General features: G+C 38.1%; 1 protein-coding gene across 1 annotated transcript in view; it reads left to right on the top strand.

Annotated features, from left to right (window-relative positions):
• LOC129554180 (cell surface glycoprotein CD200 receptor 1) overlaps positions 1–24190 on the top strand; it is a 76344-nt gene that overhangs the window by 23659 nt on the left and 28495 nt on the right. Inside the window, exon 2 of the mRNA XM_055422823.2 lies at positions 1681–1996. Coding sequence (XP_055278798.2) covers positions 1930–1996 — 67 coding nt within the window. The 5' untranslated portion in view covers positions 1681–1929. The remainder of the gene's footprint in view (positions 1–1680; positions 1997–24190) is intronic.

The following is a 24190-nucleotide window of genomic DNA, read 5'->3' as shown; positions in this document are numbered from 1 at the left end:
GTCACCAAGTCAGTTTGGGACTTCAGGCAGATCATGTAACCCTTTTGTGTTCTGGTTTTGGCTGTGTCATCGAAAAGGCATTAAAATGAACGATCATCAAGAATTTTTGCTGACCTGCGAAAATGCTCATGTCAATATACTATTAAATGGGCAAGGAAGGTAATAGACTCAATTAAGAAACTTGCCTAGTATCATCCAGAAGAGATTCAATCCAATGCCTCTTCTAGTATTCCAAGTTTGCAAACACATGATTTCACTGCCTTAATCAAACTGACTCACTGGAAGAAAAGCTTGAGAAGGGGCAGAGAGGAAATATATATATATATATTACTGTTTGGTAAGAGGCAAGATGGAACCACTAGTTTTAAAAAAATGCATGTTGTTTAATTTTTTCCTGTTTGCAATGGTTTCTTCCCCTTCCTGGAGAGTTTTGCCTTGCGGTAGGGAACTCTTAGCACAGAGAAGAGTTTTTTCCTCCTAAATGAATTCTAAACACATATGAATAGTAACATTAAGACAGTTTTCATTTTTATTTTTTTGGCAAATCTAAATTTCAGATGTGTGGCAACTAAAGAGTATTTATTTGTAGTTTGATTCATATGACACAGTCTATGCAGCAGCAGCAGCAGCAGCAGCTCTTCAAACATGAAAGTGAATGGAAATAAGTACCAAATTGTGATAGACAGAATAATGCTCCCCTAGAAGATATCCCTCATAGCTTAGTTGCTAAAGAATCTGCCTGCAATGCAGGAGACCTGGGTTCAATTCCTGAGTTGGGAAGATCCCCTGGAGAAGGAAATGGCAATCCACTCCAGTATTCTTGCCTGGAAAATCCCATGGACAGAGGAGCCTGACGGGCTACAGTCCATGGGGTCGCAAGAGTTGGACACGACTTAGTGACTAAACCACCACCATACTAAACCACCACCACAAGATATCCATGTCCTAACCTCTGAAACTTGTAAATGTGTAGCCTTATACAGGAAATGGGACTTTGCAGATGTGGTTAAGTCAAGGATTTTGAGATGGGGAGGTGATCCTGGATTACCTGGAGGGTCCAATATAATCACAAATGTCTCTATAAGAGGGAGGCAGGAGAGTTACCATCAGAGAAGATGTAACAAGGAGCAGTGGTGGGAATTACACAGCCATGAGACTCAGAGTCTAAGTGGCCCCTAGGCAAAGAACAGATTCTCTCAGGTGTCTAGGAAGAATGCAGCCTTGCCAATACCTAGATATTGGCTTTACAGGATCTAATTTGAACTTCAGACCTCTAGAACTGTAAGGTGTTGTTTTAAGCCCTCAGTTTGTGGTAACTTATTACAGTAGTAATAGGAAAGTAATACATTTATGATGCTTCTAGAGTTGTGTGTGACTCCCAAAATCACACAAGAATTTTCAAGAAAAAATCTTTTATTTCAAGCTTGGTTACTAAGACTGTACAACTTTTCAACCTGGAGATAACTTTTAAAAGTTACGATGACTGGGAAATTTACAGGGATGGGCCAAATATAGATAAATATCTTGTTTTACTTTTTAAAACAAGTTTAGACAAATCAATTTGTCTTGGGCACATTCAGTGCCTTACTGTAGAGTTTATCTGTGTATAGCAGAAGTGAGAGGAGGACCAATGAGCTGAAAGATAACTCAATCAATCCGCTTCCTCTGTCTGTGCTTCAGTGCTTCATACAGGAAATCTATTGCTGTGTCAAGTTCCAGAGAAGTTTCTTCTGTTCCAAGTTACTAATCTGGCTGAAACACATAGAGTTGAAGGAAGGGACTAGGAGGAAAGAAGTGCTGTGCTGCTAATGGGCTAAGAAGATCCAGTACGGAGAGTCAATCAGACAGAGCCTCACCATGTCCACAGCTCCTTTTGCACCTGTGTGGACGAACAGTGCTGAGTGAAGGGCAGAAAATAAGGAAACAGAAATGCCCTGCACTTGGATAACTTCTGATCTTCAGCTACGACTAATTTTGACTCTCTTCTTAGTTGCAGGTGAGTTTGAATTTTCTTTGGGAGGGTGACAGGAGAATGACAGGTGAGAAACCTGGTCACAGCTTTTCCTGAGCTTTCTTTGCCTTTCTTACTGGGGCAGAGCACAACAGATACAGTCAGTTACGGGGGAGGGGAGAGTTTCCTCCTAGATTTACTTCACTTGATTATTCTTATTTTCCCCTTTGTCTTGCTTATTTTATTTTTTATCCTACTACACTATACGTATATCTATACTTTACCCCACTGCCTACTTCCTCATCCCCCCCACCCCTTTTGAGGGTGAGGCAGAATAAATTACTTTCTAGTAGCAATCCAAGTCATCTGACGAAAGCGGAATTATTTTCGTCTCTTCTTAAACAACTTAAATAATAATCCCAATCTATTTATGTCTGTATTGTTAACAGCATAAATTAGGAAAGTTTATTGCTCTCTTGTCACTTTCAATGACCAGGCATTTTTTAAAACATAACACGTTCAGAAGTTTGGTGTTGTGTCTGTGATGTAGGTCTGTATTTATTTTAATATGCGTGGGCTGTCAGAGACTCTTTCTGGATTAGAAGACACACTCTTCAACATCTAGGTTCCTGCAAGAGTTGTGGAGAAATTAGGGCTGTTGTGGGGGTGTCCTGGTTTCACTACAGAGGGTTGGTAGGAGTTGATGTAGGAGGGAGTTTTCAGGTTTCGCTTTTAGTTGATGGGAGCAGTTGCAAGGAAACATTTGGTTTTAAAATTTATAGTTTAGTAATTCAAAGAAAAAAAATTATTTTTTTCTCATATAAATGATTTGAAAATACTGCCTGTCTTCCAGCCAAACATCTGCTTTTCCTCAAGTAGGTGAACACACGTAATGTAACTATGCTATATCACTGAGCTTTTCTGTGGAGTGCTTTCACATAATTTTTCTCCTTTGATTGGCACAGCAACCCAGTGAAGTAGGCACAGAAGACATTTTTCTACCTTACAAAGAAACTGAGGTATAGAGAGTTGAAATTTGTCCAAGTTTATACTACTAGTATATGACAGTCATACCTAGTACTAATATGCGTTTGTAAGCAACACTAAACATCTGAATAGGCAGTTTTCCTCAATACTTAGTCTTTATGCTTCTCACTAACAAGCACCATTAAGTCAGTTCAGTTCAGTTCAGTCGCTCAGTCGTGTCCGACTCTCTGCGACCCCATGAATCACAGCATGCCAGGCCTCCCTGTCCATCACCAACTCCCGGAGTTCACTCAAACTCATGTCCACAGAGTCGGTGATGCCATCCAGCCATCTCATTCTCTGTCGTCCCTGTCTCCTCCTGCCCCCAGTCCCTCCCAGCATCAGACTCTTTTCCAGTGAGTCAACTCGTCGCATGAGGTGGCCAAAGTATTGGAGTTTCAGCTTTATCATCAGTCCTTCCAATGAACACCCAGGATTGATCTCCTTTAGAATGGACTGGTTGGATCTCCTTGCAGTCCAAGGGACTCTCAAGAGTCTTCTTCAGCACCACAGTTCAAAAGCATCAATTCTTCGGCGCTCAGCTTTCTTCACAGTCCAACTCTCACATCCATACATGACTACTGGAAAAACCATAGCCTTGACTAGACGGACCTTGGTTGGCAAAGTAATGTCTCTGCTTTTTAATGTGCTGTCTAGGTTGGTCATAACTTTCCTTCCAAGGAGTAAGCGTCTTTTAATTTCATGGCTGCAATCAGCATCTGCAGTGATTTTGGAGCCCCAAAAAATAAAGTCTGACACTGTCTCCACGGTTTCCCCATCTATTTCCCATGAAGTGATGGGACCAGATGCCATGATCTTTGTTTTCTGAATGTTGAGCTTCAAGCCAACTTTTTCCCTCTCCTCTTTCACTTTCCTCAAGAGGCTTTTTAGTTCCTCTTCACTTTCTGCCATAAGGGTGGTGTCATCTGCATATCTGAGGTTATCGATATCTCTCCCAGCAATCTTGATTCCAGCTTGTGCTTCTTCCAGCCCAGCGTTCCTCATGATGTACTCTGCATATAAGTTAAATAAGCAGGGTGACAATATGCAGCCTTGACATACTCCTTTTCCTATTTGGAACCAGTCTGTTGTTCCATGTACAGTTCTGACTATTGCTTCCTGACCTGCGTACAGGTTTCTCAAGAGGCAGGTCAGGTGGTCTGGTATTCCCATCTCTTTCAGAATTTTCCACAGTTTATTGTGATCCACACAGTCAAAGGCTTTGGCATAGTCAATGAAGCAGAAATAGATGTTTTTCTCGAACTCTCTCGCTTTCTCCATGATCCAGCAGATGTTGGCAATATAAACTGAATGGAGTATTTACTCATTAAAAAAAAAAATCAAATGATCTGACTCTTTCAGTAGTTGAGATCTTGTTGTAGAAAGTTTTTTATAGAAACCTGTACAGGACCCAGTTTGGCAGGGAATGTCAGCTAGACAATGAGTTATTTATGTTAAGCTGCAATGTGACTTTGGGGTAAAAGAAAAAAAAATCATGATTAAAGCATAATCAATAATTTTGAATTTGGTAGTTTAAAGGTTTGGATTTTAAAACTATTTCTAACCACAGCTAGGAGATACTACCAATATCAAATCTCTAAAATCTGTGCTTCTATAATTATAATGTTATCAGAAAATTTAAGAGAAATATATGAAAAAGCAAATTATATTTTGTTCTGTGATTTGACATGATAAATTCACCATGAAATAATTCAGAATAGTGATATGCAAAGCCCTTGGGGCATGAGTTTATATCTTTATTACTAATACTGCTTTGTTATCAATACTGCCAAACAGAAATAACTTACTTTATTAGATAAGACAAACTCACAAAGAAGAAAGAGAGCTAATGACTTCACTGTAAAACATGCCATTAAAAAAGAAAATTATTTACTTTTTTGTTTACTTATTTGCTTGGAAATTCAAGTAATGTGGTAGCTGATGGATAAAATTTATTAAGAAAGTATCTGAGAGGGAAAAAGAAAAACGATGCTTATCATCCATTGCAGAGAAAAGCTCTCTAGCCCTGTATCTGGTCTCCTTCCCTCAAACTCCCTTTACCCTACTCCACGTCTTTCTTTTTATTTTATACTATTGTCTTCTAGATTTTTTGTGTGTGTTCAAATTATATTTTGATGTCCCCATCAAAACAACTCTTTTCTTTTATAAAAGTCACTAATATTTAGATTATGAGTTCCTCTGTCCATGGAATTTTTTAGGCAAGAGTACTGGAGTGGGTTGCCAATTCCTTCTCCAGGGGATCTTCCCGACCCAGGGATTGAATCTGGGTCTCCCGCATTGCAGGCAGATGCTTAACCATCTGAGCCACCATGGAAGCCCAAATTATGAGTTACTGGAAATAAATCCTTTTTTTTTTCCTCTTTGGGCTAATTTTAACCATTTATTATTATCTTCCAGTAGGGGGCAGGCAGTCACAAGAGGAGATAAAAATCAAGGCAGGGTTGAGTGGCAGCTTCAGCAGGTCTGCAAAAGACGGAAAAAGAGATGAAAAGCAATGTGAGAAAAAGGTGTTTGTCCTCATTGATTTCAGTCTTGTCGTCCTTTTCTAATTTGTAATAGCTGTGAATTTACACATTATAGTAATTTTTAGGTGTGGTATCCTCTAAACATCTATGCTTAAGTAATTAATAAATGGTCAATACCGAAATCAGATTGGTTGTATTCTTTGCAGCCAAAGGTGGAAAAGCTCTGTACAGTCAGCAAAAACAAGACCTGGAGCTGACTATGGCTCAGAACATCAGCTCGTTATTGCAAAATTCAGGCTTAAATTGAAGACAGTAGGGAAAACTACTAGGTCATTCAGGTATGACCTAAATCAAATCCCTTATGCTTATACAGTGGTGGTGATGAATAGATTCAAGGGATTAGGTCTGGTGGACAGTGCCTGAAGAACTATGGACAGAGGTTCATAACACTGTACAGTAGTCAGTGACTGAAACCATTCCAAAGAAAAAAGAAATGCAAAAAAGGCCAAGTGGTTGTCTGAGGAGGCTTTACAAATAGCTGAGAAAAGAAGAGAAATGAAAAGCAAGGGAGAAAGGAAAGATATACCTACCCAACTGAATGAAGAGTTCCAGAGAATATCAAGGAGAGATAAGAAGACCTTCTTATGTGAACAATGCAAAGAAATAGAGGAAAACAATAGAATGGGAAAGACTAGAGATCTCTTCAAGAAAATTGGAGACATCAAGGGAACATTTCATGCAATGATGGGCACAATGAAGGACAAAAACGGTAAGGACCTAACAGAAGCAGAAGAGATTAAAAAGAGGTGGCAAGAATACACACAAAAAAGAACTGCACAGAAAAGGTCTTAATGACCCAGATAACCACGATGGTGTGGTCACTCACCTAGACCCAGACATCCTGACTGTGAAGAAGTCAAGTGGCCTTAGGAAGCATTATTATGAACAAAGATAGTGGAGGTGATGGAATTCCAGTTGAGGTATTTCAAATCCTAAAAGATGATGCTGTTAAAGTGTTGCTCTCAATATGTCAGAAAATTTGGAAAACTCAGCAGTGGCCACAGGAAAAGGTCAGTTTTCATTTCAATCCCAAAGAAAGGCAGTGCCAAAGAATGTTCAAACTACCATACAGTTGAACTCATTTTGCATGTTAATGAGGTTATGCTCAAAATCCTTCAAGCTAGGCTTTGGTAGTACGTGACCTGAGAACTTCCAGATGTACAAGTTGGGTTTAGAAAAGGCAGAGGGAAAAAAGATCAAATTGCCAATATTTGTTGGACCACAGAGAAAGCAAGGGAATTCCAGAAAAACATCTGCTTCATTGACTATGCTAAAGCCTTTGACTGTGTGGATCACAACAAACTGGAAAATTCTTAAAGAGATGGGAATTTCAGACCACCTTACCTGCCTCCTGAGAAACCTGGATACTTTGGCCACCTGATGCAAAGAGCTGACTCATTAGAAAAGACCCTGAGGCTGTGAAAAATTGCAGGCAGAAGGAGAAGAGGCTGATAGAGGGTGAGATGGTTGGCATCATCGATTCAATGGACATGAGTTTGAGCAAACTCCAGGATACAGTGAAGGAAGGGAAGCCTGGCATGCTGCAGTCTGTGGGGTCGCAAAGAGTTGGACATGACTGAGTGACTGAACAGCAACAACAAATCCTTTGACATCTGTAGGTTTTGTCGTCTGCAGAATCTCTTATTTTGCCCCTCATACTGATAATCTGTGTCTTCTCTTTGTTTGTCAATCTGGTTAGAGGTTATTGATTGCATATGTAATGTGTGTGTGTGTGTGTGTGAGAGAGAGAGAGAGAATAGGGCCTAAAAATTATTTGCCACCCACATTAGAGAGATCAAGCTAAAATGAAACACATGGAGAACATTTTAAATCAGTCAATCTTGAAATGGTGTTGGAGTTATTGAAGGCTTTCTGGAGGAGAAGGGTCTTGAATGATAGGTTTGGATAGATGCAGAAAGAAAGATAGGAATTGGGAGGAGCAGGTGTACAGCATGATTAATGGCAGGTGATTCAGGAAGAGAAAGAACTGTAGCTTGATGTAACAGAGATTGTGATATGATCTCAGGAAATAAGGCTTTATTTCAGGCATCCTTAATCAGTAAACAAAGGAACTTGGAAGCTGTAACTTTTGAGGGAAATAATATAATAAAATAATATTTTTGGGAAAAAAATGTGGCAGCAGTATCTCGTTGAGTGGGAGTGACACTTGGGAGAGCTTTATTTTGAAGCAGGGGCAAGGGTTCTTACCCTTGAGTTTCCATTTTAGGAAGGTCCATGGTATCACTGAGAGTCATTGGTGGCTAAGAAGGGAAGTTTCTTTGCAGAGGAAGATATTAAATTCAACCTGCTGCTGTTGCTGCTAAGTCACTTTTTCGTGTCTGACTCTGTGTGACCCATAGACGGAAGCCCACCAGGCTCCCCCATCCCTGGGATTCTCCAGGCAAGAACACTGGAGTGGGTTGCCATTTCCTTCTCCAATGTGTGAAAGTGAAAAGTGAAAGTGAAGTCGCTCAGTCGTGTCCAACCCTTAGCGACCCCACGGACTGCAGCCTACCAGGCTCCTCCATCCATGGGATTTTTCCAGGCAATAGTACTGGAGTGGCTTGCCATTGCCTTCTCTGAAATTCAATCTAGAGATGGCAAAAACACAGGATGAAAATCTCCATTGGTACTTGGACATATAGCACAAGTCAGGCTTCGTGAATTATTTATGGTGAAGGATCCCACAAAAAGAGTATACTTTGAGATTAAAATAACAGAATAAGTTCTAGAAATTTTTGGATTTGGGTCCTAGGAATGATAATTATTTCTTCTTCTTTATAACAGAGAATAAGATCTGAGGAGATGTGGGGAAAGAGACACTCTGTAGTATAGATGGCATGCTTCACTTTTAATAAGAGGACAGAAGCTCTTCTGAAATTGCAGACTAAGATGAGAAGTTGTATGTAGAGATGCTAATAGGTTGAGGATAGAAATAAGGAAATGGGAACAAATCAAAGAATTCCACAGTAGGTAAATTTCCTTCCAACAAAGTCATGAGTATTTCAGTTAATGGTGCTAGTTAATAAAATAACTTGGTTGTCATTTGGTTTTCTGCTGTATCTGAAAAATCAATCTGTACAGCGATTAAGATGCAGTAACCATGGATAGCCTTTTGCCTCTTCCCCTTGTTGTCGTCAATACAGATTTGAAAATTCCTAAATAGGATTAGGGAACAGATTTGCGGCTACAAAATGACTTGGGACTGTGTGATGCTAATTGCTCCTAAGAATCAAACCATTACTTTTTTTAATAGTTATAAACTTTAAAAGTTGAGTTTTGAGCAGAGAAAGCTTATTAGTGAAGACTCTTGGAAGCAGCAGCTGGAAAATAGGGTAAGGCAGCAGAGGGAGAAGTTCAGCAGTCCCAACCATGGCACCCTCATCTGACTGCATGTGAATTTCTGGAGTTAGAGTGGCTCCAGAGAGGCTCTGCATTGACTCAGAATGTCTTATGTGCCCTATTCCTCCAAATCAGTCAACAGATATGTACTGCTCTGGGAAAAGTCTGACTTTGCTTGGGATAACTGAGATGATTTCTGAAGGTGTGAGAACTGAAGGCTGTCTGCTGACAGTGCTCCTAACAGCAGGAGCAAAAAGTCATTCCTAAAATGGGATTCTGGGTACACGTACTATCTCCACCATAGCTGCTGTTTCAAATATTCTTCATTCCTTCCTGAATTTCTGAGTTTCTCTGTGGTGCTATTTCCCTTCAACCTAAATAACCTCTATTATCCTCACTAGTAGTGTAGTCCTGCTGGTGAGGAGTTCTCTTAGTTTCCTTTTATCTGAATATGCTTCATTCTTGCATATTTACGCTGGATATAGAATTCTGGTTGACTGTTTTTTCTTTCACCACTTTAAAAATGTTGTTTTACCATTTCTGATGAAAAGTTGGCAGATGCTCATGACACTGTTCCTCTTACTATAATATGTTGTGTTTTTTTCTGGCCACTTTCAAGATTTTTTCTTTATTGTCAGTTCTCACCACTTATAATGTGTCTATTTTTATATTCATCCTGCTTGAGGATTACTGAAATTGTTGAATCTGTAACTTTATGCTTCTTGGTAAATTTAGGGAAATTTTTAATCACTATTTTCTCCAAATATTTATCTATCAGCTTTCTATGTTAAAAGTTTTGCTTCTTCATTGAAGGCCTTTGTGGTTATTATAGGTTTTTTTTTTTTCTTCCAGTTATTTTTTTTTTCTCTCTGCTCTTCAGATTGGATAACTTCTATTGATATTTTTTTTTTTTTTTGAGCTTATAAATATTTAATCAGTAGATATAGAACAAAATGAAATAAACAAGCAAAAGAACAGTGTGGGAGGAGATGGGGCATTTTATATCAGGGCCAGTCTTGAAGCATGATTTGGCCTTGTGGGTATCGATGGCAGTATGTGGTTTTTTTTTTTTTTTTCCAATTTTATTTATTTATTTTTTTCAAGTTGAACAGACTAAATTTCTTTAAACAAACTTACTTATACTCCAGAGTCCTTTAAAAACTTAATAGCATTTATACATTGAAGTTATTTGATTTTCTTATAACTAGCACTTCAAATGCAACAAGCATTTGAAGCAACAAGCATTTGACCCAACAAGTAAAACTTTCTACAGTTCATAACTTTTATAAATAAAATAAATTAAATGTACAGTGAATAAGTTCTCTGAAATATTTCAATATTTCTGCAGGTTTAGTAACATTATAAAATACATTTCAACTAAAATTCACAAATCTAAAAACCTGTTAGGCATTTTTAGGCGTTTTAAGATGGAAATGAAGACCAATGTTACATCGTAATATGCCAATTACAAATAGTACTTCAAATAGCAAATACTACAGTTTGTCCCAAACTTAAAAACTATTCATGAACTCAACACTGAACTATTGATGGCTATGAGAATTGTTTCCTAGCCTTTTTGAAAATTTCAACCCATTTACGTTTAAGGTAATTATTGATAAGTACGATCCCGTAGCCATTTTCTTTATTGCTTTGGGTTCAAGTTTATACACTCTTTCTGTGTATCCTGTCTATAGAAGATCCTTTAGCATTTGTTGGAGAGCTGGTTTGGTGACGCTGAATTCCCTCAGCTTTTGCTTGTCTGTAAAGCTTTTGATTTCTCCTTCATATTTGAATGAGATCCTTGCTGGGTATAGTAATCTGGGCTGTAGGGTATTTTCTTTCATCACTTTAAGTATGTCTTGCCACTCCCTTCTGGCCTGAAGAGTTTCTGTTGAAAAATCAGCTGTTATCCTTATGGGAATCCCCTTATGTGTTATTTGCTGCTTTTCCCTTGCTGCTTTTAATATTTGTTCTTTGTGTTTGATCTTTGTTAATTTGATTAATATGTGTCTTGGAGTATTTCGCCTTGGGTTTATCCTGTTGGGGACTCTCTGGGTTTCTTGGACTTGGGTGATTATTTCTTTCCCCATTTTAGGGAAGTTTTCAACTATTATCTCCTCAAGTATTCTCTCATGGTCTTTCTTTTTGTCTTCTTCTTCTGGGACTCCTATGATTCGAATGTTGGAGCGTTTAACATTGTCCCAGAGGTCTCTAATATTGTCCTCATTTCTTTTAATTCGTTTTTCTTTTTTCCTCTCTGTTTCATTTATTTCTACAATTCTATCTTCTAGTTCGCTTATCCTGTCTTCTGCCTCTGTTATTCTACTGTTTGTTCCCTCCAGAGTGTTTCTGATCTCATCTATTGCATTATTCATTGTATATTGACTCTTTTTTATTTCTTCTAAGTCCTTATTAAATCTTTCTTCCATCTTCTCAATCCTTTTCTCCAGGTTACTTATCTGTAACTCCATTTTGCTTTCAAGATTTTGAATCATTTTCACCATCAAAATTTGAAATTCTTTATCAGGTAAATTCCCTATATCTTCTTCTTTTGTTTGTGTTGGTGGGCAATTATCTTGTTCCTTTACTTGCTGGGTATTTCTCTGCCTCTTCATCTTGCTTATATTGCTTTGCTTGGGGTGGCCGTTCCCTCTTCTTGCAGTTTGTGGAGTTCTCTTTATTACGTAGTTTCTTCGCTGTGTGTGGGGTTGGACGGGTGACTTGTCAAGGTTCCCTGGTTAGGGAAGCATGTGTCGGTGTTCTGGTGGGTGGAGCTGGATTTCTTCTCTCTCCTTTAGAAGACAATGGGCTGCTTTTCTGGGAGCCTGATGTTCTCTGCCAGTATTCAGAAGTTGTTTTGTGGACTTTACTCCGCGTTCAAATGTTCTTTTGATGAATTTGTGGGGGAGAAAGTGGTCTTGCCATCTTATCACTCCGCCATCTTGTTCCTTCCTCCCCAGAACACTGGATTCTTATATTCCACTTGGTCGTGGAGTATCTCTTCCCAGCTGCTCCAGCAAGGCGCAGCCGCTGTACCTTACCTTGGACGAGGGGTATCTCCTCAAGGCCGTGCCTCCTGCTTTGAATGTAGATCAGCTTCTCTCGGCCCTCCGGTGCCCAAGCAGCCACCGCCTCCTGAGCGTGGTACAGCTCCTCTCGGCCACCGCCCTAACCCTGGGCGCGGGGTAGCTCCTCTCAGCCACGATTCTGCACGTGGTCGGTTGCGCCGGAGCCGGGCGTCTCCCGCGTCAGCATGTGGTTTTAAGAGTCCATTTAGAAGAATATTTTCATGTCTTGTAACTCGTGCATTCTGAAGTTTGAGTCTCAGTCATGAAGGATAGGAACGGAGCTTCACGATGCAGGGATCTCAGCAGAACTAGGAATTACCCCTTGGGTGCCTCCCCTTCCCTTCCCTTCATTCCCTACCCACGTCCCTTATAGTCCTAAGCCTATACCAACTGGCATCAGGCTAGTCACACATCTGGCTATTTCTTTATTTTCTTTTGTGAGTCCCTATTGATATATTTTTAAGTTTGCTAACAATTTCTTCTCTCATTTCTATTCTTCTGTTAAGGCCATCTTATATTTTTCTATTTTATAGTTTCCATTTATTTTGTAACTTGTTCTTTTCTTTCTGTTTCTTCCTTCACTGTGAGCCTATTTTCTTTTATATCACTGAAAATAGTTTAATCTCTACTTTATGGTACTTGTCTGATAATTGCAATATCTGGGTCAATTTGAGGTTGATCTTCCTTTAATTTTTTTTTTTTCCTCCTAAAAATGGGCCACAATTTCCTGGTTCTCTGTACAGTGAGTAAATTTATTTATATTGTGAATATTACATGTTAGAGACTGTATTCTGTTATACTACTTTGTTGATTTTTTTTTTTCCAGAAAATATTTAACTTGGTGGAACTCAAACTAAAAACTCTCTTTTGGACAATATTTTAAATTTCAGTGTTTTTACCTTTAGTTGGTTGGCTTAAGTGTGCCCTGCCAATGTGGGGCTTGGGATTAGCCAGAGATGTGCATACAGTTTACATAAGGAATTTGAACTCTTGCTTTCTGCCTCTCTCAATTTCAAGAGACCAAGGTTGCCCCAAAATCGATCTTTTTGTTCTTCAGAAAACTGTGGATTTTTTTTTCTCTCAGAGTTTTAGCTGACCAGTGTCCTGCCAACTGCAGCATTTTCTGGGACTAAAAGTGGTATATATGGGAACCTTTCCTTCTTTCAAGTATTGATACCCCTCAAGAATCTTGCTTTTTCTACTTTCCAGTGGCTTCAGATAGCTTTTATATTTTGTCAGAATTTGCGGTTGTTATTGTGTTGAAGCTTACAGGGCCATAAACCAACTGGAACTATCTTCATCTGTCTTTTTAATATCATTGTGATTTTTAAAATATTATTGTGTTTTTATGAACTGATATTGATTTGGTTGTCTGTATTGTATTAGATATTGAAATTGAATGTTCAGTTCAGTTCAGTCGTGTCTAGTTCTTTGTGACCCCATGGACTGCAGCATGCCAGGCTTCCCTGTCTATCACCAACTCTCAGAGTTTAATCAAACTCATGTCAATCGAGTCGGTGATGCCATCCAACCATCTCATCCTCTATTGTCCCCTTCTCCTGCCATCAATCTTTCCCAGAATCAGGGTCTTTTCCAATGAGTCAGTTCTTCACATCAGGTGGCCTTTTTGCTTTCTAAATTTCATCCATGCATTGACTATTTTGTTGCCTTTCATTTTTCTTAAAAAAAAAAACCTCACTCCCCTTTCCCTCATTTTCTAGATTCTTATGAATCTATGTATTCAATGTAAAGATCTATAATGAGATATAATTTAAATCACTAGCTATATCATCTTTAAGAACTTACTTGCTCCCCCCGGCCCTTAATCCATAATTTTCTTATTTGTGGAATAAAAGGGATGCCTGACAGTATTAAGAAGTATTGAACTTTCAAACAGGAAGGATTTTAGAAACCTTCAAGTTAAATTCTTTCATTTTATACATGAGCAAATAAAGCCCAGAAGTGTTTAAGGAATTACTAAAGACATTACTCAGCTTTTTAGTGCATGAGCTGAGCTTGGAACTCCTCCATAGCAACAAAAAATAGAAGGGAAAACAGATGTGGCAAGTATATGTGGGAAAATCCATGATTTTTTGATGTGATATACTTGAAATAATAGCAAGCATTTGAGTGGCGAGAAACAGTGGCATAAGGACAGAGATTCTTGTTTAGGAAAAATAAGTCAAGGCTCACCACACAGACTAGTTTTTTCTGTCAATCAATAAGTAAGGAGGTGTCTGCCATGTGTCAGACTCAATGTTCTGTTGCAGATACATAGATCTTGCTCTCACAGAGTTTAGAATGTTAGGAAAGGTAGATATTAAATTGATCATTGCGAATAATTTCATAAAATAAAATGAGTAAAGAGAAATATAGGGTGACATGGCAATGTATAATTGGTAAGCCTGCTCTGTTCTGAAGGTCAGGGAAAACTGCTCTTTGGAAGCGAGGTTTAGAATGAAGAACATAAAACAGCCAGGCAAGGAAAGTTGAGGGGATGAATATTCCAGAAAGTCAAACAGCCTATATGAAGGCTGAGGGAACTAAACTGTGACTGAAGTGATAAAACAAGGAGAAATCAACTGTGCCGAGGCCCAGTTCAAGTTCTGGAGGTGGGGAAGGATGGTGAAAGAGGAGCAGGTGAGACCTGGGGAAATACCTTTACGAAGGTGCCTGAGGATGCAGGCAGGCTTGTGGAGAAGGAGACAGATAGGGAGAAGCATACGGTGGTGACTGAGGTGAAGGAAGGAAGGGGTTTTGCTTTTCAGTTGCTCAGCTGTGTCTGACTCTTTGTGACCCAATGGACTGCAGCACACCAGGCTTCCCTGTCCTCCACCACCTCCCAGAGTTTGCTCAAACTCATGTACATTGAGTTGGTGATGCCATCCAACCATCTCGTCTTCTGTCGTCCCCTTCTCCTCCTGCCTTCAATCTTTCCCAGCATCAGGGTCTTTTCTAATGAGTTAGCTCTTCATATCAGGTGGCCAAAGTATTGGAGCTTCAGCATTAGTCCTTCCAATGAATATTCAGGATTGATTTCCTTTATGACTGACTGGTTTGATCTCTTTGCTATCCAAGGGAGTCTCAAAAGTCTTCTCCAACACCACAGTTCAAAAGCATCAATTCTTTGGTGCTAGGCCTTCTTTATGGTCCAACGTTCACATCCATACATGACTACTGGAGAAACCATAGCTTTGACTATAGACCTTTGTTGGCAAAGTAATGTCTCTGCTTTTTAATATGCTGTCTAGATTTGTCATAGCTTTTCTTCCAAAGAGCAAACGTCTTTTAATTTCATGGCTGCAGGAGAGGAAAATGGTTAATAGCATCAAAATATGCCAAGCAGTCCAGGAGCATAAGCACTGGAGAAAGGTCTAAAGGTTGACTATAAAGGGCCTGGTGGCCTTCAAAATTGTGACCTGAATGGAAGGATGTAGGAGCCACAAGATTGCTAACCTTGAGAAGGGCATGGGTGGATAGGAAATGGAGGCTGTGGGTTCATACCACTAATTCTAAAAGTTCGGCAGCAAAGAAAAGAGATGGGATCACAACTAGAAGGAGAAAGCAGAATCTGATTTTTTTTTCTGTCAACAGAGGGGAGCCTAAGTGTGTTCAAAGGGTGTTCTCACATAAAGTTTTAAGTTGCTTAGTGATTTCTTTTCTTTGTCCTTGCCATTTTGTTACTTTACCATGGAATACTATGCCATCTTTCCCTATGGTTTATGAATCTGCCTGCAATGCAGGGAATGCAGTTTCAATCCCTGGGTTAGGAAGATCTCCTGGAGGAGGAAACGGCAACCAACTTCAGTATTCTTATCTGGAAAATCCCATGGACAGAGGAGCTTGGTAGGCTACAGTCCATGGGGTCGAAAAGAGTGGAACACGACTGAGCACACATGAGCTATCTATTACATAATTTGAGAATATCTGGTCTTATGATTTATTTTTGTGATATTGACACTTTTGGAAAAAAATGTTCATGTAGTAAGTAGTGAGTGGCAGATTCAAAATAATTAAATCTAGTTGTTTTCATTCTCCAAAAAAATTCATTGTATCTGTCTGCCCTTTACTGACTCTCTCTTAGATGTTACTCAGAGGTTGTTCTGAGCCAATAATTTGAAGTTAGTTTCCAGACAGAGTCACCCACAGGGCCTAACATTAAAGATGCAGTGATGCTATCTCAAGTCTACTTAAACGTAACTTTCAGGGCATCTGGACTTTCACAAATCTTTGCAGGTGATTCTGATGGGAGCCGTGATTAAGAACACCATTTCAGGTCTTTCTTCATCACCCAAACTATCCCTGGTGTCCTAGCTCTACAGGCTGCTCACCTTCAGATTTACCCGTCATCCAACGTGGAATTTAACTTCCCCAAATGTTAAGGTTTCTGAGCGCCAACACCTTGCCTTATTCATTCTACTATTCCTAAAGCTCTGCACAGCTGCCTGACACTGAGTAGGTATACTCAGAAAGTGTTTGTCAACCTGAGTGTTTGTGTCTGCTCAGTTTCTCATTTGGGTCTGACTCTTTGTTATGCCATGGACTGTAGCCCATCAGGCTCCTCTGTCCATCGGATTTCCCAGGCAAGAATACTGGAGTGGGTTGCCATTTCCTCCACCAGGGGATCTTCCTGACCCAGGGATCAAACCTGCATCTCTTGTGTCTCCTGCATTGGCAGGTGGATTCTTTACCACTGCACCACTCAGGAGGCCCAGGTATACTCAGAAAATGTTTGTCAGCCTAAACTTCCTCGGAATGCCTCTGGTATCTGTAACCACTCTTGCCCTTTATGCTTCTCTCTGAGGAACCAAGTGTCAGTCTCTTCAAAAGCAAACCTTCATTTTGCATTTGTCTCATCTCCTCCCACAACCTCTAGGATCCTGCATGCCAGTTAGCCTCCTTCATTCTTGTAACTGCTAGCACTCCCTCTGTCTACAAATATGCTGTATGACTCAAATACCCATTCAGTCCTTCTAGTTTCAGACATTGCCCCATCTCTCTCTTTCATATTTGATATGAAAGGATAAAGTTACTGTCTCATTCTCTGATACTTTCAGGGTAAAAATTCTTGAAAGAGCAAGTCTACAGTTGACAATTGCTTCTGCTTGGGCCCTTGCAATTGTCCTGCTATTCCCTCTGTACTAACACTATTCTCTTACAGCTTTTAATTGTCTCTGTGGATTTTGCTAGCAAATCATAATGCCTCTTACTCCTTACTTTAAAATTTTTCATACATGATTTGACCTTGATTTTTTGGGTCTTAAAAACTTCTCTTTCCCTGGCTTCAAGACCCTGTATTTACCTTCTACTTTTCTTCATTGTTTCTGCTAACTTTACTTCCTTCATTAGATCCCTAATTTTAAATGTTTCAAGACTCTCATTTCGGCCTTGTCTTTAATTTCCACATCAAAGACAGTGATGTGGCAGTCCATGGGCTGGATTTGGCTTAGAGACACTTTTGACTGGCTCATGTAATATTTTTAAAATTTTGAATTAGCTGCCAATATTTTTAAATTGGGAGATTTTACCCAAACCCCCTGAGATGGTATCTAGGGTTGCTGTGAGGATTGAGTTAAATTATATATATATATAAAGCACTTAATACTATGTCTGAATTTGACATTCAAAAAATTATATCATAATTATCATTTTACAGTTTCCAAAGCTCTTTCATAGATATTATTTCATAACTTATTGGCCCCTACAGACCAACTTTTTTTTTTTTTTCTAAGAATTAGAAACTATACCAACATTAATATCCTAGAATATAAGGCATATTTTGGAGACATTGTGGGTTTGGTCCCAGACCACCACAATAAAGTGAATATCACAATAAACTGAGACAGACAAATTTTTGGTTTCCCAGTGCATGTAAAAGTTTTGTCTAAAGAAAAAAGTTATACCTACACTATACTGTGACTTCCCTGCTGGCTTATCAGTAAAGAATCTACCGGCAATGCAGGAGACATAAGCATTGTGGGTTTGATCCCTGGGTCAGAAAGATCTCCTGAAGAAGGGAATGGCACCCCACTCCAACATTCTTGCCTGGGAAATCCCATGGATAGAGGAGCCTGGCAGGCTACAGTCCATAGAGGTCACAGAAGAGTTGGATACAACTTCAGTTCAGTTCAGTGCAATTCAGTCGCTCAGTCGTGACCGACTCTTTGCGACCCCATGAATCACAGCACACCAGGCCTCCCTGTCCATCACCAACTCCCGGAGTTCACTCAAACTCATGTCCATCGAGTCGGTGATGCCATCCAGCCATCTCATTCTCTGTCATCCCCTTCTCCTCCTGCCCCCAATCCTTCCCAGCATCAGAGTCTTTTCCAGTGAGTCAACTTTTCGCATGAGGTGGCCAAAGTATTGGAGTTTCAGCTTTAGCATCAATAACAACACTATACTGAAGTCTATAAGTGTACACTAGCATTATGTATAAAGAACAATGTATACACCTTAATTAAAAAATACTTTATTCCTAAAAAATGTTAACCATCATCTCACAACACAGGGTTGCCATAAACCTGCAATTTGTAAAAAACATAGTAAAGTGAAGTGCAGTAAAATGTGGTATGCCCATATCTTTGTATATCTGATATGTGTATATATTCACTATCTGCTCACCAAACACACTGACCCTTGTGATCACTGATACACATTTGTACAACATCTACCATGAGCTAGGGAACAAATTTGTTTTCATTACCTAGTTTTGGACTGTGTGACGGTAATTGCCTGAAAAAAAGTAAGCCCAACAATATGACTTTTATTAATACTGTGTCCTACTAAAATGATGCAGACTTTGTGACTACTGTTACATATACAGAAATTAGTCCCAGCAATATGGTTTTTATTAGCACTGTTTCCTATCCATATTTTTTCCCAAGTGGCTAGTTAGTTCTCCTAGTATCATTTACCAATGATATAATCATTCTTCCCCTTATGAATTTGAATGCCTATTCCTATCAGATATTAAATTCCCATAAATGTAGATACAGCAACTGTTTCAGAGAGTAATCTGTGCAATATTACAGAGGTAATAAATGGAAATTTATTTATTTTAACATTAGCCAAAAGGCTAGTTGATTTTGTTACTCTAATTGTGGTGTTTTTTTCAATTTTTGTCTCTGCTAAAACTTTGGGTTTCTACTTAATGTTTTGTTTACTGAACAGTTAATTAGGTGTTGTCTGCTACTAAATTAATGTATTTTAAAATGTCAATAACGTTCATAAATTAAAGTATAAGAACACAAAATAGATGTATTGTGTTACCAAGATCAGTTTTTGACATTGTTATTCGATCTTCCCAATTGTTCTTCGATCTTCCCAACCCAGAGATGGAACCCATGTCTCCCACATTGCAGGCAGATTCTTTACCAGCTGAACCACAAGGGAAGCTCAAATCTCTTATTTTACATTTCAGTTTCTTTCCTTTTTGGAAGCAAGGATCATAATAATTGAAATATTGCGCTATGAGACACATAAAGGAGATAGTTTTCATCTTAAAAGGCATTTCATTTTATATGCCCCAAATGGCAAGCATATTTGTTTTTCTTTTCTGTTCTTCTTCCATAGGAAAATACACTTGTCTCAGGAAAAAGATCCTGAAATCATTATGGAAGATTAGATTAATAGCAAAAGCTGAAACTTTTTTTTTTTTAGCTCCAGTCTTCCTTCAGATCCTATTCCCTCCAGATACACATTCTCTGCATATAAAAGTACTTCTATTTGAACTGTTCTGTTTCTCATTCTCTTTCTTATTATCAGCTTCTTGTGTGTTGGGTCTTGTATCAATTACCTCTTGCTGCATAATAAACTGCTGCTGTTGCTGCTGCTAAGTCGCTTCAGTCGTGTCCGACTCTGTGCGACCTCATAGACGGCAGCCCACCAGGCTCCCCCATCCCTGGGGTTCTCCAGGCAAGAACACTGGAGTGGGTTGCCATTTCCCTCTCCAATGCATGAAAGTGAAAAGTGAAAGTGCAGTCGCTCAGTCGTGTCCGATTCTTAGCGACCCCATGGACTGCAGCCCACCAGGCTCCTCTGTCCATGGGATTTTCCAGGCAAGAGTACTGGAGTGGGGTGCCATCTCCCTCTCTGTAATAAACCTCCCTCAGACAAATATTTATTCTCTCACAGTGACCCAAGAGTGAGTGAGAGAGAAACCATGAGGGTAGAAGCCATAGTCTTTTTATAACTTAATCTTGGCAGTGACATTCTATCATTTCTGCTCTATCATATTTGTTAGAAGTGAGTTACTAAATCCAGTTCACATGCAAGAGGAGGGGATTTTATAAAGACACAATTACCAGGAAAGTAGGGACCATCTTAGAGGCTGCTTATCACCTCAGTACTAGTATAAGTTCCTCAAGGTACATTTTATATACTTTTCACTTATTGCTATTGCAGTTTCATATATTTGTTTGGTTATTTGGTTACTATGTATTATTCCTATTAGATTGAAAGCTCCATAATACAGGCATTTATTAAGGCCTAGCTATTGTAACTGAATAAATAAATATTATTAATGCAGCTTCCAGCTCCCCTCCACCAGTCTGAAAGCTCTAATACATGTGATAGGTGGTCACTCAGATACCGTCTCAGTGAAAACTACTAGTGAAAGACTGATCATCATCTTAGGAGGCAGAAAAAAAAAGCTCATTTCCTTAACTTCCAATATTTCTCATAAAATTTCTGCATTACTTTTCAGGTAGCTTTAGTAGAGAAAAAAATCACATCAGTCTGTTATTCCAACCATTGTTTCGTTTAGTCTCTAAGTCATATCTGACTCTTTTGTGACTCCATGGACTGTAGCCTGCCAGGCTCTTCTTTCTGTGGAGTTCTCCAGGCAAGAATACTAGAGTGGGTTGCCATTTCCTACTCCAGGAGAATGTCCCAACTCAGAGATGAAACCCATATCTCTTGTGTCTCCTGCACTGCAGGCGGATTTTTTACCATTGAGCCACTCGGGAAGCCCATTCCGACCATTACTGTTTGCTATTTAGAAAATAACAAAATCCGGGGGAAAATTGGCTATGCTTTCAATTATTGGTAGTACTTTTTAATTATATATCAGAAATAAAATTGTACATTATTGTAAAACTTCCCCCAAAGTTACATAGTTTATAGATTTTCTGGCTGACTATCATGGATTTTCACTAGTTCCCCATGTGAAAATTATTGCATTAGAGAAAGAAATATAATTAGACTATTTGGCTGACAATTCATCTTATTTTCGGAACCTATAAAAAAAGGAGGCAATTCAAGGTCTCTTCTTGTTTGAATCCATTCATAACTCTTAAAAACTGTTGGGAAATAACTTGTATGTCTAACCTGTATCCACAACATGCAGTTTTATAAAACACAGTACAAACATACTAACTAAAATGTTAAGGTTGATATTTTAAGCTTTCTGAGGCCATAGAGTTATGATAAAGCTTTCTGTACTGCACTGACTTTACCATACTGGTGATTAGAAAAAGTTATGTGCTCAGTATAGCTAAACAAGGTTGTTCTGGCAGTGTGATTTTAATTTCCGGGTCTTTGTGTGATTAAGATCTCAGTCTCAGAGTTGCATTTATTTAAAATGAAGCTTGAATCTTTAGGAGAAATGTAGTTTCCTTTTTACTGGCTTTAAAACCTCAGTTTGTAATGCTCTTCAGATACCTTTCACTAGTTATTCCTTACTTATTAAAAATGACAGTCTGCATTTTGCATAGGGGAGAACTAGAGTATATAAATTTAATTATTTTAAGTAATTTGGGAAAGAAGCAGAGTGAAGTAAAATTCAAATCCCTCATATTTTCCCACCATTGCTTTATTCAAAATGATCCAATTCTGTATTTGTTATGATAATTTGAAGAGTTTTGAAGTCAGAAGCTTGAAACACCAAATGAAAAATGCAATAATTCTATTATTTGGTCCTCCTTGTGTAAAATATCAGAATATTCACACAGATTTAAGTGTATTGAAATATATTGAATATATTTTAATGTATTCTATGTTCCTTTTTTAAAAAAGTATTTTGATAGTAAGTTCATTAAATGTTAAATAACAACAAAGATGACAAGTAAAGATGTAAATACCACAATAAACCATAAAAATAACTTTTAATTAGGTCAGTACTAGCATAGAAGTCTCAAGTTCTGGAGAGAAATATTAAAAAAAAATGTAAAAGTAAAGGTCTTCTACATTATTCTCTTTTATAGCTATATGGTCATTTTATTAGAGCATAGAAAAATATTTTAGGCTACAGTTTTGCTTCAATTTTAGGATTCTTTCAGCTTAAATTCATTTGTTCAGGCTCCTTCCCGCTTGTTTGTATTCTCCCAAAACCTTGCAAATGAATGAAAGAGCAGAAAATCTTTAATTTTTTTCCCCATCTGCATATATTGGAAATAATAATTTAAGCCACCATATCGACTAATTACTGTATAAGATATGTTCTACTTTGGTTAATAAACAGTTACTAAATCAGGGATTTTACTACGAATTGTGAAATATTAGAAATGCCTATTTCTAACTTTTTTAGTCAGTACAGCCCAGCAAAACACAGGATTTTGCATAGATAATAACTGTTAAATCACACAGGAAAACCATGTGCTGTTTTGGAGAGCCTTTTTCGCTCACCGGAGGAAGGCTTTGGAGTATGTGTTTGCATAGTCATGCCTATACAGTGTCTACTGTGTGGGTGGTACATACTTGCTCAGTCATATGATGATGATTTGGGAAAGGAAACTCAAAGCGAGTGCTCGAAGTGACTAAGAGGTTTCACTAGTAGTCAAATCACAAAACAATCTTACTTCTACTGATGATTTTGACTTAGATGGAAAAGGTTTTTTGAAACATTATTTCCAGTGCCAAGGGGTTTTCATTTGTATTTTCTTTTATGTTTATTTGTGTCGATGCATGTTCTAATATTATGTGTGTTAAAGCCTGATGTTTCTGACACTGCTTTTAATTAAACTGAAGGATAATTTATATATAATTAACTGGGTACATTTAAAAGTTAAAACTTGATGAGGTTTGACAGTCATATATTTCTGTAATTACTATCACAAACAAGATAAAAAACATTTCCATCATTCCCAAAATATTCCTTCATGTATACTAGAGGTCCTTCCTTGTCTTTACACCCATCATCTGTGGGCAACCAATGATCTGCCATTTGTCACCATAGATTAGTTAGCATTTTATATTAGTATACTCTTTTTGTGAGGTCTAACATGTACTCTTTTGTTTCTTCCTTATTTCACTCAAAGGAATGATTGAGATTCATCAATTCATGTGTGTTCCTTTTCACTGCTGCATAGTATTCCATTATACAGATAACTTAGCTATCTGCCAGTTGGCATTTGGGTTGTTTCTAGCTTTTGGTTATTGTTAATAAAACCTATAGGAACATTCATGCACAAGTCTTTGTGTGGACATATATTTTTATTTCTCTTGGGTAAATACTTAGGATTGGAATGGTAAGGTTATATGTGGGCATGTGTTTGACTTTTGGAAAAAACTACTATAAATTTTCTAGTGCAGTTATACTTTTTTATATTCCCACTAATAATGTGTGAAATTTTTGGTTGTTTTACATTTTTTTTTCCAATTTTATTTATTTATTTTTTTCAAGTTGAACAGACTAAATTTCTTTAAACAAACTTACTTATACTCCAGAGTCCTTTAAAAACTTAATAGCATTTATACATTGAAGGTATTTGATTTTCTTGTAACTAGCACTTCAAATGCAACAAGCATTTGAAGCAACAAGCATTTGACCCAACAAGTAAAACTTTCTACAGTTCATAACTTTTATAAATAAAATAAATTAAATGTACAGTGAATAAGTTCTCTGAAATATTTCAATATTTCTGCAGGTTTAGTAACATCGTAAAATACATTTCAACTAAAATTCACAAATCTAAAAACCTGTTAGGCAATTTTAGGCGTTTTAAGATGGAAATGAAGACCAATGTTACATCGTAATAAGCCAATTACAAATAGTACTTCAAATAGCAAATACTACAGTTTGTCCCAAACTTTAAAAACTATTCATGAACTCAACACTGAACTATTGATGGCTATGAGAATTGTTTCTAGCCTTTTTGAAAATTTCAACCCATTTACGTTTAAGGTAATTATTGATAAGTACGATCCCGTAGCCATTTTCTTTATTGCTTTGGGTTCAAGTTTATACACTCTTTCTGTGTATCCTGTCTATAGAAGATCCTTTAGCATTTGTTGGAGAGCTGGTTTGGTGATGCTGA

Source organism: Moschus berezovskii, chromosome 1 (assembly GCF_049115385.1).
Source record: "Moschus berezovskii isolate FMDL1 chromosome 1, NW_MosBer_1.0, whole genome shotgun sequence".
NCBI lineage: Eukaryota > Metazoa > Chordata > Mammalia > Artiodactyla > Moschidae > Moschus > Moschus berezovskii.
The sequence above is the reverse complement of the archived record's forward strand: the minus strand, read 5'-3'. Positions and strand labels throughout refer to the sequence as shown.